Consider the following 14,681-nt stretch of genomic DNA (forward strand, 5'->3'; position numbering starts at 1 on the left):
GTTATTAAAAAAAATTAAAGGCTTGAATTAGTTTATTTCTATTTTTTGCTTTAAGGGAGCCAGTTTACTTCACCTCCAATAAATCATTTGCTACTCATATTTCATATAAAGAGAGAGTCTAAAAGGATTGATCTTTTTCACCTGAGGAACAGGATGGGAGGGATCAGGGCAGGAAGACACGAAGACACATGCTGCTCCCTGCAGTCCTGACTTAAGGGCAGAAGGTACTGCTGAAACTGCTGTGTGGAAATATAGCTGGGACTGGGACTCAGCTGGGCTTGCACTCTTCTTGGCCAGTGAGGAAAACTGTAGCACTAAGAACTGCTCTCTCTAGGAACTTTTCCCTTGTGGCTGTTCTTGACCTCATCCTAACTGCAAACTACCTGGAAGCACTCTTGTGTTGGTTCCCACCCAGGAGAGAGAAACCTGATCTCTCCAGCTTCCCTTTTGATCCAGCTTTCCTATTATTTTAAGTTTCTGCCGCAAGCAGTTGTGCTCCAAGTAAGGGTATCTTAGCTTTCTGAGGATTTCATTGCCTTTCTTTTTCCATGGGTGAGATACGTACTTCTGGCTGCTCCCCACTCATTTGCTGGGAGGCCTCGAGCTCTCACAGGTGTGGATTTTAAAGATAATTTTTTTAACTGCTTTGAGATAATAAACATTATTAATTTTCTGACTGTTTCTGTGGTTAACAAAATCTGGAGGAAAGTCAGAGAAAAGTTGCTTTTCAATTTTCTTAAGACTCCCTTCATCTTTAGCTTTATCAGGGCATTAAATGTTCTTCACTGTGAAACTGAGAGGCACAGAATCCAGCTTAACTGCAAGAGACAAGACATTTTCTCAGAATATTTAAATGTCTAATTCAAATCTATATGAAAGTTTTTAGTTAGGCTGTGAAAATTTGAAGGGATGTCTGAGAATGGATTTGAGCAGTGCATGTTTTGGAATGATGTCACTTGTTGGAGTATCTTGTCAGCTGAACTGCATTTACAACGAAGTCCAAGTATCTGTGAGTCTGTGATTCCTCAATGTGTGGTAGATCTTCCCCTGATCCAAAATGAATTCTGGAAAGAAAAAGCCATGTGACAAGAAGCCATGAAATTAAATTGCTCCATCTGGGAAATTATAATATTTTAAAAAATTATATATATAACAACATGATGGGTTAACATATAAGTAATTACAAAAGTGACACTTTGGCCCAATGACTGTTTTACTGGAGGTCTTTTCCCCCAAAGCAAATGTGAAATCTCTTTAAGCAATGTAACAATAAACATTTGCTGTTCACTGTAAATTGATAGTAGTAAAAAAGATTTTTAAAATTGCCAGGCTCTTTCTATTAAAGACTCTTCTCTAACTAAACTGCAGATATAGCTGCCATACAAAATTGATTGCATGTTTAAGAAAAAATAAATGTGGGCTGTTAAGGGTCGTGGTTGAATTTAAGGTTGTATTTACTTTCAAGGGACACATTGATATTGCAGTGAAATCAGTACTTCTTTCTGCTAAAATAAAAGATAAAGGGCTGATATATATTATCAGTCACCCTTTGTGAAACCCATTGACCCATTTTATATGACTGTACTATAAAAAGTAATGTACCAGACTAAGGCTGGCTTATTTAATAATTAGCAGGTGGTTTTCCTTTCTAGGTTTTTTTTTATTATTGTTAAGTCCATTTTTGTCAGATGTTCTCTCATGATTATGATGCCAGTTGAATCAGGTGTGTGTGAAAGAGGAAGGATCTGGAAGAGAGGAAGGCAGAGTAAAGCTGCACCCATTATTTTTTGCATCTATTACTTTATTCGCTTTTTCCACATGAATGTAGTTGCATTTTATATAAGATTTTCAAAGGTATATACATTGTGGTTTTGATGAGGGCTTGTGCCTATCTATCACTGCTAGGTAATTGAAGGCAATGCTGTAAAAAAGATACATTTGAACAGGGGAAATAAAAGGTGAAGGAATCTGAGAGCAGAGAAACCAAGCTTGGGAGAAGCCCTTCATTTAGATTATTGAATTTCCTCTGTACTCAACTAAAAAGTAATGATACTTATGTTTTCGGTCAGGTTTAGAGTTACAGGTTAGGTTTTTTCTGTCCATGAGCTGGTGGTGTCTGCAGTGCTCATACACAGGGGACGCACAGAGCAGTTTTGATACAGCCTCAGACCTTAATCTGGGTAGTTTTTTGCAAGCACTGGCTTTTGGCCACTCACCATGGATGGCTCTGTGTAGAAACAGAGGTGTGGTATGACAGAGAAGGCTGTGGAAGCAGCACAACAGCTCTCCATGTCATTTTGCTTCTGTACTTGTTAGATGCTTGTCACTGAATTTTAGAGGTTGCTTTAGCAAATGTCTCTTCCCTATTTATTTGTTTGTATGTTTACAAGAATAGAAATATGTATTTAACTTTGAAATGCTGCAGCTAGGGAGGGGAAAGGGCAGAGGGATGAAGAGACATTAGGAATCCTTTTTCCCTAAAATATCACTGAAAATTTGTGTACCATTGCTAGGTATTTGGTCATTTTTTTTTCACCACACAGACAAAAGGTGGAGGTACCATGCAGACAGATGGTGTAGCTGAATAATAGGTTGGATAAGAAAGTTAAGGAATGGCATCATCTGTCTCAGTATTCTTCAAAGGAAGTTTTTTTTCTGCCAGTGAAGTTTACCTTTCTTCTGAAAAGCCATATGAGGTTGTGGGGTTTTCAGTTTCAAATCTCATCTATGATGATGGTAGATACAGATTTACTTAAAATCCACATCTGGCTTCCCTTTTCAACATTCTAGTAATGAAAGCCAGTAAAATAGATGAACCAGGAATATCTGGAGATAAAGGACAGATTCAGGTTTCAAACTTTCTGTGATTTAGGACAATGCTCAAAGGCAAAGCCTGAAACTTAAGGCTGATTAGCATACATAAAATACTAATGCAACCATTGTTCTGGGTACATTTATTATCACTTTAGGCTACATAGCAAGAAGAGAATTCATATTCTGGTATCTCTACTCATCTTCTGGAACCAACTGAAAATGAGCTTTTGCTTCCTAAGTTCAAGATGCACAATTTTCTAAGAAAAATAGGGAAATCCCAAAGTATTGACTATTCACTGCAGTTATTAAAATTAGTCAAAATTATATGCCTCACAGAAGGAAATTAGTGCTTAAAATTTCCTGAAAAAATAAGCTAAAATGAACTCTAACAAACCTTTTGGTCAGTATCAAAAATTGCTAAGTCCACTAGGTTATTAGTTTTCCCAGATCTTTATAATAATACCCAGTGGCATTTCTTTTAATAGACTTAGTTCTTCTGTGAAGCCCTTAAGTCTATTCAGCTTTGCATAGGAGCTAGCCAGGACACTTTATGTATTTTAGGAAAGATAAACCTGCAGTCAGAATGAATTTTCCTGCAGCAGGAAATTCCAGAATAACATTGAAGGGTAAAAAGGACTGCTCTTGTCATATAGGCTTGTTCCCACGTCTGAACCCACAGGTATTTCACACAGAAAGAAGTCAGATTTAAGGGATTTTAGCATGAAAATGAATTTTGAATTAAATGCTCTGTTTTTTACCCTGCAGTGGGTGTTCCATGTTTTCCCTGTTCTGTTTTTTCAGATAATGTAAATGTAGCACAAACAACATTTCCCAGAGAAAATAAGCAGTGTCCATTGTTACTTATTGGTCATATTTGTTTGTGCTGAAGTGACATTTGGTTATTTTTGCTTCTTAATGCCATATGCATGAGTTTACTGATTCAGAACTCCCTGAATTTTTGATACTGTTCAACACTGTGAGAAATCTCAGTTGAAGGGTTTAATGCATTTTCCAATCAATGTGTAGGGGAAATTTGGCCTTATCAATTTAAATGCTGGAGATCCTTTCATTGCATTATGAAAGAATCTTCTCTAAGCAGAGATTATTCTTAAGAACTTCATAACATTTAAAGGTTAATATGTTAGGTAAAGAACAATATCTTAAGACAAACATTTTTATTACAGGACATGAAGGGATAGTTCTGATTAAATTACACGATTATTTGAATGGGAAAGAAGACAAAGTGCATCATTTCTTGCCCTCAACTTTAATGCCTTTAATCAAATAATGACCTTCTGGAAATAGTTAATTTTAAGCATTTGGAAAGATCAATACCACTTTGCCACCAAAAAATGACCCAGATGATGAAATTTGATGTATTTAAAGTACCATTTCACCCTTTTAACCTAGTAAATAATTTAAAATGCTTTCAGTACTCCTTTGCTACCATTATGTATCTCACTCAAAGTATTATGACTTTTCCAAAAGCAACCTTTCTGTGCAATGTGCAGCTTACAAGTCTAATACTAAAGACTAATACTATATATATGGTAGTGGTTGTGTTGGCCCTTTGTATATGTGGAATCTGTTGAGTAAAGAAATAGAAGTATCTAAGATGAGTGCAGCTGTTTGGAACAATAATGAGATTGTAAAGCAAGCTGGATGGCTTTTGAAGGGGAAAAAGTCAATATTTAAAGTTTAGTCCCCACGTTCTTTTCCTTTGTTTTGTCTATAAGCTTTCCTGTTAAAGGTGAAGGATTTGGATTGCTCAGACAATTAAGAGCCCATTTTACCAAGTGTAATTTCATATCTGCGTTCTATAAACTGGAGTGCCTTCAGCATTGTAAATAATAAAAATTGCCCTCTATTAGCATGTTTGTGGGCAGATTAAAAACAGTCTTCATTAGCATAAGTAACACTTACAGATTCTTTTAAAAGTAGAAAATTATTTGTTGAATGATAAATTGCTAGCTTTCTAGTTAGTTGCTGAAAATGTGCTCATTCAAAATGCCTACTTTAGTTGAGTCTACAATACTCAATTTTTTTTAGTTAGAAGTACTGTTTAATGGATTATGTACTTAGTCTTTGTTCACAGTAGATGCTGAAATGAAATTCACACTTTCTGCTAGAATGTTTGTATCAAAAACCTCCCTATTTAGATTGATTTCTTTTAACACCATATATTTTTATTATACTATATGCCTCAGAGAATGATACAAAATAATCTTAAATATAATATAACCAAAAAACACCTGAGCATGTCTTAGCATTAATACTCTAAAATGTTTTCCCTCTTTAGAGTTAAGCTACAGCCTTTCTAAAAAAATGCTGAAGTAATTGTTATTCTGTAAGAAATATTCATAATTTGACAAATTATTATCAATGTAACAAATTAACCAAACAAGTTCAATTGCTTCACCTTGCCTTCCTTTCTCAGACTAGATGTGTTTGTTGCTGATTTGGAAAGCTTTGGCCAGAGAACATTTTTCATTATTGTAATGCTATCCTCTTTGATGTGATTAGGGTAGATATTTACACCTTAGGTGTAGATTTTTTTTTTCCTTTCAATAGTAAAGAATGGAGGAATATTTTATTAGAAACTCTCTGTGAAAGAGCAGAAGATTTTATTTAAGCACAGCAGAAGTCTAACTGAAAATAATAGAATTTGGATGTATGGATAAAATGCATAGATGCTTTCTTTAAAATAAGCATGCTCATGGGTATTGCAGAGCCTAAGTTTTGGCAGTTATCCTCTTTGCGCTTTTCCTGCAATAGTTTGGCAGTTCGGCTTTCACAGGTTTTTTTTTTCCTCTAATGTCTTGTGTTTCTTTACTAAATCCCTATCAGAAAACCAGACAGAAGACTCTTATTTATTTTAAATATCTTAGGTTTAGCATCTTTTTTTTTTCACCATTTTCTTGCTTACTGTAGCAAGACCTTTGCAGATGGTACTTGGTTACTTGAAAGTGCATAACAGTATTTTCTTTGTAGCAGATGGATTTAAGACTTTTAGTTCCCAATAAATGTAGGTTTACAATACATAACTTTACAGGATTTGTGTTGTATATAACAGGTTTGAACATATTATCTCAGAATTCATCTGCATGGCATTTTCAGCTTATCCAGGGCCCATGCCAGTATTTTAAGTAATAGGGAGAGCATAGTGATTGATAGCAGCTAAAGGCGTGATTTTGAATAGAAACAAAGGTTTTAGAACAGAAGGTGTCAAATTAAACTTTGTCAGTTTGAAAAGTAGTAACATCCTGAAAGTTCTCTAAACATATTTACATGTGGCTAATGTTTATATTTTGCTTTGTACTCTCTTTATATTCAGTGTAATGTTGCCTGGCAAATTTACTCTGTTTTAAAATCAAGGTTGTTCCCAATGTCATTGCAGAGTTTTTGGGGGGTTTGCCTTTCTGCATAAATGTATCAGCTTCATTATTTTAATGCTGTTTTCTTAACAATGTACTCTATATACTGTATAAACCGGCTGTGATCTAATCTGATTTATAAATATTTCCTTATTATTTTGTGGTCATTTCCACTTCCTGTAAAACTATAAAGACAAGAAAAAAAGGAAATTAGGCAGAAATTGCTATAGACTTAAAAAAGTATGAAAGGAGAAAAACTAGCCCTGTTACATTCACTTGTAAATTCAACAGACTATTTGCAACAATTCATAGCTTTTTTTAGATCAAATGGAAACAAAACATACATTTTACAGAACATAGAATTAACCATTAAAAAAGTCTGGATTATTTTTTTTCATAAATTTTGTAAAAACATTTCATACTTTCTCATATAGGTGACTTTTATGAATTACCTTTATTTCATGTACAGAATTCTGAACCATAAACTAAATAAAATACTTCTATTTTAAATTGTTTGTCTTGAACCAAAAGAAAGCATATTGGGATAAAAGTTGTTACTCTTTAACAAACTAAGCCAGCCTCTACAGCCTCTCCTACTGTCCATCCACTATCTCTGATGAGAACATTGGTGAAATCAGCTTTCATAAATATGTACAGAAATAAACAATGAAGACCAAAGAATTGTTTCTATCCTTGTAATTGTAAAAGAATTCAGTTGTTTGTTGCCGTGTTTTCCATCAAATGTTTCATCAGAGTGTGTCTACTTCTTTAAAAATGTGCTGAGTGGAATAGAGGCATTTTGGTACAACAGTAATCTTTTCTGTGTACCCTGTCAGAAGTATCTGTCTTCATTATCTCAAAATCCCTGAAAGGCTAGCGGAGACATGTTTCAGGTTACAATTCATCAAATAATTTTAGATAAGGCATTAGAAGTATTATTTCAGTGCAAAAATTGAGAGAAAAATGTTAGAAATACAATGTTAGCTATCAGTAGTTAATAAAAATAAAGTCTGACCTAGTAAATATATAAATAGAAAAGACAGGGGAGAAGATATTTCTTAGTTAACAAAAGCTGTTGCCAAATATATTTAATCAACAGAAAATGGTATTGCCTAGGAATTATTTTTTCTGATGGATACTTTTTAGAGAGTCTCTACAGCATTTTTAAGAAAAAACAAACCCTGTGATTCTGGTGGTCAGCAGACAAAACATCTGCAGCTTCTAAATGCATGGTGCAAATTCTTTTCCAACCTGTGTGTATGCCTTGGACAGGTGTCATGGGTGGAGACGGGTTGTCTTGTCTTTTTTTTTTTACTTCCACCAAACTGTCATGATAGACAGCTCTTCTCTTTGTTTCACCACTTTAGAAAGAAAACCAACAGTTTCAGTATAAAGCAGTGTAGATTCCAGACAACCAAAGGACGATTTTTATGCTTTGGCATGGGATGGTTTGTGGCTTTGGGGTTCTTTAATTAGGAATTTTGTAACTGCTCTTCAGTTAAAATATCTAGATTGGTTTATCTTCATCATCATCTCTCCTCCGTGCCCAGAAAGCTGCCTCTGCTTTCTGAGTGCACCACTTTTAACTTACTGCAATAAATGTACACTCCTGTTGAGCATAGTACAGCACTCAGTATCCCCATGAATGCAAGTGAGCAGAGAGCCATGAGCAACATGTGGTTTTGTTAGGGGCAGGGAGAGCTCGCCCTGCTAATACATTCCAGAGAGCCTTGCTACTGTTTTGAAAACATGCCATACAATTCCAGCCAGGACAGGCTGAGGGTTGTGCTCTGTGTGAAGGCATTTGGCCACATTTCCAAGTCGTCTCCCCACTTAGTGCATGGTCTAAGAATGGGGTATGCTCGATCCCTAGGGTATAGGGGAGCCCTTCTGCTGCCTCTGCTCTCCCCTGTTTCTGCTCCCTCCCTTGCACACCTTGTGAGCACCTGGCAGATTTTGGCCCCATTTAAATTTTTGCTTTTTCAGCTCTGCTACCACCATCTCTATAACATTTGTCATTTTGATAGTTTCTTGGGGGCATTTTCTTCTGTGTCATTTGTTCAGTTTTTCACTTGTATCCAAGCAAATATACTTCCAATTTTTATACACACCTCACTAAATATTTTCATATACAATATGAATGTGTTAACATTATTTACTTTTACTCTTCCTGTTGTGACAATATTTTTGCACTGCATTTATAAACTATTAGCTAAAGATATGAGTATCTTCAAGAAAATTCATATCTATATAGTATCTATGAGTCTATTGTATGTGTTAGTAAACCAGTCTGGATAAACCATTAATCCACTACTGGTACATATAAAAAAGACCTAAAAGCTTCTGTACATTTATATTATTTGTTGATTAAATAAAATGTCATATTATCTTTCCTATAGCATTAAGAAATAAAACTGCATGGACCTATTTTTGAAAACAGATCCTTGAAGATAAAATAAATGTTTTATACATGTAATATTTTGTTCCTAAATTTTAATATATTAGAAAATTTCTGCTGATGTACACTGTCCTAGCTAGAGGGTTTGCATTCCTCTTTTAGAACTACCAGCGCACAGTTGAGAAAAAAATCCTCAAATTTTAAGATGTAAAGAAACATTAAATTTTCCTGATGAACTCATATGTCTCTTTCAGAATCAAATTAGCAACTGTTTCAATTCTTGCAGGGGATTCTGTAGCCGACTTCATATTATGTGCCGCAAAGACATAGGCACCTTGCTATCCTTGATGTGGAAATGTATATCAGAAGCTAGAGCACACCTTCCTTCCCCCAGCCCCTAATAATCCTGTATGTAAAACTGAGAGACTGTTTTTTTTCTGGGTCTGTGAGGACAATCTGGGAACAGTTATGTATCACTTGAAATAAGCTCACCTGCAGAGAAACCTCTTTTTGTAGCAGAAATTAAGAAGTTACTGCATGACTGCATCTAGTCATAGGATTCCTGTCCTTTGAAGAGCTATTAGGGAGTTCCTGTACTCCTGAGATTTACGTTAGGCAGCCCTACAGTCAAGCAAACAAATAGCAGCATTGTGGTGTGAGACCAAGGGGAAGATGCTTTCCAAAATGCCTGTGGTTGGTAAGAGTGTGTGAAATGGCTGGGCAGCCTCTCAGTGCATTGGTCTTTTCTTTAAGCCCAGCTTGTGCAGTGAAAGCCCTTTTGATCAGGTGACAGGATGAGAGAATGCAGCACCTCTAAAGTAGACATTTCACCCTCATTTTGCCTCTTGCAATGTGATGAAAAGAAACCTAATGTTTTGGGGTTTTTTTGTCTTCAAGGGGTGGCTCTGTGAGCTGTTACGTTGGAAAGAAGATCCATCACCAGAAAACAGGACCCTCTGGGAGAATCTCTCCATGATCCGAAGGTTCCTCAGTCTTCCTCAGCCTGAACGCGATGCCATTTATGAACAAGAAAGCAATGCAGTTCATCACCATGGTGACAGGCCTTCCCACATTATCCATGTGCCAGCAGAACAGATTCAGGTTAGTTTACCTTGGCCAATCCTGCAGAGCGCTAAGTAAATAAAGCTTTAAACTGAGCAAAGGAAATTAGTGTTTCTTCCCTCCTGGTCAGGCTAAACGCAGGTCTCCCGATGCAAGATAAGAGCGCGCTGCCGTCCACCACCGCAGTTCAAAGGAGACCGTGCGACCACCCACAGCTCTTGTTTCGCTTCGCTGGTTGTTTGCCAGTGTGTGCGGTGGCAGCGCAGAGGCAGCTGTGTGCGGGCAGGGCGAGCCCCGTGCTGGCTGTTCCTGGCCGGACAGGCACCAGGGCCAAAAGGCACCGGGCAAAGGTCCTTCCTTCCCAGCAGAGCAGGAGGACCTTGTGCTGCTGTTCGAAAACCAGGCAAGAGCCCTCAGCAGTAGCAGCTCGACCTGGGCAGGAGTGAAGGGAAGGGGATTTCTCATCCCACTTTAACCCCAGTTCAGATTGGGGTGAGTCAATATTTGTTTGTTTTTCCTTCAGAGCCCCTCTCCCACCACCCTTGGGAAAGGAGAGCATAGAGGCGCTTTCCTACCAGGCCTGCTGACCGCTGGACCTTGGCTGGGTGCTGCTCCGCAGGTGAGCCGGCACAAGGGCACCATGTCAGGGAGAGAGAGGAGGGGATGCAAGACCCACACGATGGGACTTAGAAGAGCTGCCCTCTGCTTCAGGGCAGCCCCAGCGGGGCCTCCTCCAAGAGCTGCACACACCTTTTTGCTGGCACAGCCAGCAGGAGCGGAGCTGGCTAAGCTGTGTAGCCCAGGTTGTCAGTGGGGACTGCTGTCTCTCTGAGCCGGGGACTCTTTGATCGCTTCTCACAAAAGGCCTGAGGTCAGCCTTGTAACTGCTCCTTCTTAAAGGGCAGATATTACCCCACGCTTTTCCAGCCTCAGCTGAGACCCTGTGTATCACTTGTATTACCTATACTGAAAAATATTTACAAAGCTAGGAAGGATAGAGTAATCTCACAGCCAGAAACAACACAAGTGTATATTAAAGATAAAGAAAACTGAATAAGACAATCCCTTAGGATATCAAGTACTAAAATAATTGTGAAAGCCTGGAAACTTGCTGTTTGATTTAGCAAAAAGAGAGAGAAAGATCTATATTAAGTAATAAAACAGCACTTGTTTGAAAATGTACATTGTTTTTAATAAAATCGCTTCTTAAGGGAATAAAAGGAGAAGCTTATGCACAGTATAAACATTCAACCACTATGCCACTTACTTAGATTTTCTTGCCTTGTTGATAAAAGTTGTGTGTTTGATCTCATAAATATTATTCACATAAGCAGTTGCATTGTAATCTCTTAATATGACTTGTAAGAGTAAGGATTGGGAGATTGGGCCTGAGTTTTGTCTCTGCTGTTCTACATGGTAATTCTTAAAGATGCATAAATATGTAGCTCAGACACAAGTTTTCAAACTGTATATACAAAGCCTCCAGTCTTATAAGAATTTAATGTGCTGGGAGTAGTCTTGAATCTCTTCAGGCCAGGAGCCTTGAATGAGACTGCTCACAGACCATAAAACATGGAAAGACCTGAACAGGGATGAGGAAGGAGCCCCAATTCCAGGGCATTTGTGTCGGATCTTAAAATATGAAGATCACTTAAAGCAGTGGCTTCTAAACCAGTTCCGGACGTCTGTGCAAAGTCTCCACAACCACAAGAGTCCCTATGAAGTGGACAAAATTATAATCCCTTCAGTATTTATACCATTTGTACAGCATTTTGTGCTTCTTAGAGTCTCAAAGAACTGCTACTAGAAGCCTGGAAACCACTACCAAAACACAAAAATTGTTGAAGGGAGACTCTCAAAGGGAAATAAAATGAAGTGATAGCAACTGCTTGTTTTGCTGTGCTTGTTTTTTAGTAATAACTGGTGGTTTGTACCATATGACAAGAAATTTGCTGATCCAAAATATCTTACTAACCAGTGCTTCCTGTGCTGTGCAGCAAAAGAATTGTCAACACAAACAGTAACTGATAAATTTACTTTTGATTTTAAAAATGATCTTATAGTGTACTGTACTCTGGTGGTAGATGAGAAAAACATTTCTATCCCTAGGGCTCAGTGCCTCACCTTTTAAGAATGTTTCTGAATCCATGCTTGCAAAACTTCATTTTAAGCTCTTGTTAATTATTTACATCATGATTTGCTTTATCTTATTCTTCTGATGTACATATTGGCTCATTTTTATTGCCTGAGTTTTTGGAATGCAGCATGTTCCCTTCTAATAATAATAGTGCAACTTATTTAGAGCTTTGCATCTTAGTGCTTTATAAATATTAACTAAATAATCCCCAGCACAAACACAGAGGCAGGTAAATAGGTCTGTTCCCTGTTTGTTTGTTGGGATACAGGCAGTGCAGGCCTGCTCAGAGACCACAGGCAGGAGAGATCAGATCCAGAAGGGGAAACACAGATTTTCTACCTCCAGATCCCTTTGTCCTTGCCGAGGCTGGGTTTGACAGCGCCGCATTAGGCACTTCCAGCCAGCATATTCTGTTGTAATGTTTGTAAGTTTGCCGAGACTTCAGTGCACGCTGAGGTCAGATCAGCCGTGAGATATTTCTGTACTGAAAGAGCTAAAATGCTCTCCTTCCCCCTGACTCCCCAGCCCATTCGTCTAGCTATTGCTAGAGAGTTGCAGCCCTTGTTTTTGGGCAGCAGCTGCCGTTGCTGGCAGAGCTCCGGCACGTTTGCCCTCATCTGGCACTTTTCTCACTTTGCCCTTGCTACAGTTCTGGCTAAGCTGGTCAAGTTAATCCTATACTATGTCATTTAGCATTTTGTCTTGTCTGCACTTGACTCATGGAGCATGTTCATTAAAATTTGTCAGCTAAACTGCACCAATGTTGTATCATCGGTGCTTTTGGTCTGGCAAAGCTACAGTATTCTTTTTGTTCTTTTTTTCCCTTGCTTTTTTTTCTTTAAGCTTACTAAGCCTTTGTTTGTAGCTTTGCAATTTCTTCCCCCCACTCCCTCCTCAGGATTTTCTCAGTAACAAAATATGAACAAGAATACATGTACCAAAAAATGCTGTTCTTTGTCTTGCAGCAGCAGCAGCAGCAACAGCAACAGCAGCAGCAGCAACAGCAGCAGCAACCAGGTCCCAGACTACCCCCAAGGCAACCGACAGTAGCATCACCAGCTGAATCTGAAGATGAAAATCGTCAGAAGCCCCGACCGCGAACAAAGATTTCTGTTGAGGCCCTAGGGATCCTACAGAGTTTCATACAAGATGTAGGCCTGTATCCAGATGAAGAAGCAATCCAGACTCTCTCCGCTCAGCTTGACCTGCCCAAGTACACCATTATCAAGTTCTTTCAGAACCAGCGATATTATCTCAAGCACCATGGGAAGCTGAAGGACAATTCTGGTTTGGAAGTGGATGTTGCAGAATACAAGGAAGAAGAGCTGCTCAAGGATTTAGAAGACAGCATTCAAGACAAAAATGCAAACACGCTTTTTTCAGTTAAACTAGAAGAAGAGTTATCAGCAGAAGGGAACACAGAGATTAATGCTGAATTGAAAGACTGATCTAAAAGTATTATTTTCTTTCAACAGTGCCGCTGGTATTTACTAATTAAATGAAAATTCCATCTTGCGTTGTGTCAAAAACCTTATTATTCATTGTTCGGCCAATGAATCTTCCAAAACTTGCACAAAAGTTGAAAAAAAGGATAATGCAGACTGCACTAGATGTTTTACTCTATTTTACAAACTGCTTCGCAGCAACAGATGAAGCGTTGAGGATTGTTTGATATTAATTTGTGTTCACTGGATACACTGTGAGTGTACCCAATAAGCATGATACCAGTGATTTTGATTCTGGAGCCTTCAGACAAGCATTACAACTTTTGTGATTTACTGTTTTTTGTTTCTGTTTTGTTCTTGTTTTTTAATTATTACTGTAGCACTCCACACTTGATCTTTGAAAATTCACATTTATTTAAAAAAATAAAATAAAAAGAGTTTGTTACTCTTGTTCTATTGTATGTTACAAAAGAACTATAGACTGTGGAATGCAGTTTAAAGATAACATATGCCAACAAATGCCTTGTATTATATGGCACTGCCGTAATTCAGATTTGTTTTCTTTTGGAAATAAAGGTCACTGTATTTTTTTTTTTTTCCATTCTCATTGTTACATGGTTTTAGAGAAAATGAAAAAGAAAATGTGAAACACGATTTAGTCCTCATTATTTATTTGTAGATCCTGCAGCATCATGTTGTAATTAATTTTTTTGGAAGTTTCCGTTAAATGTAATATTGCTTCTCTTGTTACCATACTGATTTTTTTTCTATTTATAAATGTATTTTGATGGGCAGTAAAACAAAGTGTCTTAAAAGTTTTAAATAGAGAAAATGTGCTTTACACAGTTGCCTATAAAAAGTGCTCTATGTTATCCAAGCAATTCATACTATAAGCTTCACTCTTATTGTTGTATGCAATTTTTACTATCATGCAAATAAGCTTAGGTAAATAAAACTAATAGATCACCTTAGAAACTTATGCAATTAATGTGAAAATAATTGATGTTTGCAATGTGTCTTCCTTTGGTTTACAATCAATTTTAAAGCTACAGCTGTATAAATTTTCTGTATAAAGGTGTATTTCTTTTTTATGAGTTTATTGCTATGAAAACACCAGTTATTTTGTTACAGCTGGCTGTTTTTATAAGTGTATCACAATTTTCTTTATGCAGAAATGTTCTGACTAGGAGTGGTTATTGACTGTAACTACACAATTAAAATTGTTTGTATGGTATGATATGGCAGGGTTTGTCTGTGTATATGTATATCTGGGAGGAATAACTTGTTCTTAGTGCACATCATACCTTCTTGTCACCACTTTGTTCTCCTTTAAAATCACAGGCAGATTTTTTTTTAACGACCTTCTTAAAATTTGAATTTAGATAACATACTTCAAAAGGAAAAACACAGTTTGGTTATGAAAATCATAACCTGTCTTTTCTTGGTTTAAA

At 37.3% G+C, this 14,681-nt stretch overlaps 1 protein-coding gene across 6 annotated transcripts in view; it reads left to right on the forward strand.

Moving 5' to 3' along the window:
• SATB1 (SATB homeobox 1) overlaps nucleotides 1–14,474 on the forward strand; it is a 91,854-nt gene extending 77,380 nt beyond the window's left edge. For 4 of the 6 annotated variants that reach the window (XM_021538125.3, XM_077787181.1, XM_077787201.1 and 1 more), the window contains exons 10-12: nucleotides 9,484–9,687; nucleotides 10,172–10,267; nucleotides 12,751–14,474. In XM_021538125.3, the coding sequence (XP_021393800.1) occupies nucleotides 9,484–9,687; nucleotides 10,172–10,267; nucleotides 12,751–13,233 (783 nt within the window). In that variant the 3' untranslated portion in view covers nucleotides 13,234–14,474. The remainder of the gene's footprint in view (nucleotides 1–9,483; nucleotides 9,688–10,171; nucleotides 10,268–12,750) is intronic. The other 2 variants (XM_077787207.1, XM_077787204.1) reach the window with 2 other exon arrangements.
• Nucleotides 14,475–14,681: the final 207 nt, after the last annotated feature.

This window comes from Lonchura striata, chromosome 1 (genome assembly GCF_046129695.1).
Source record: "Lonchura striata isolate bLonStr1 chromosome 1, bLonStr1.mat, whole genome shotgun sequence".
Taxonomy (NCBI): domain Eukaryota; kingdom Metazoa; phylum Chordata; class Aves; order Passeriformes; family Estrildidae; genus Lonchura; species Lonchura striata.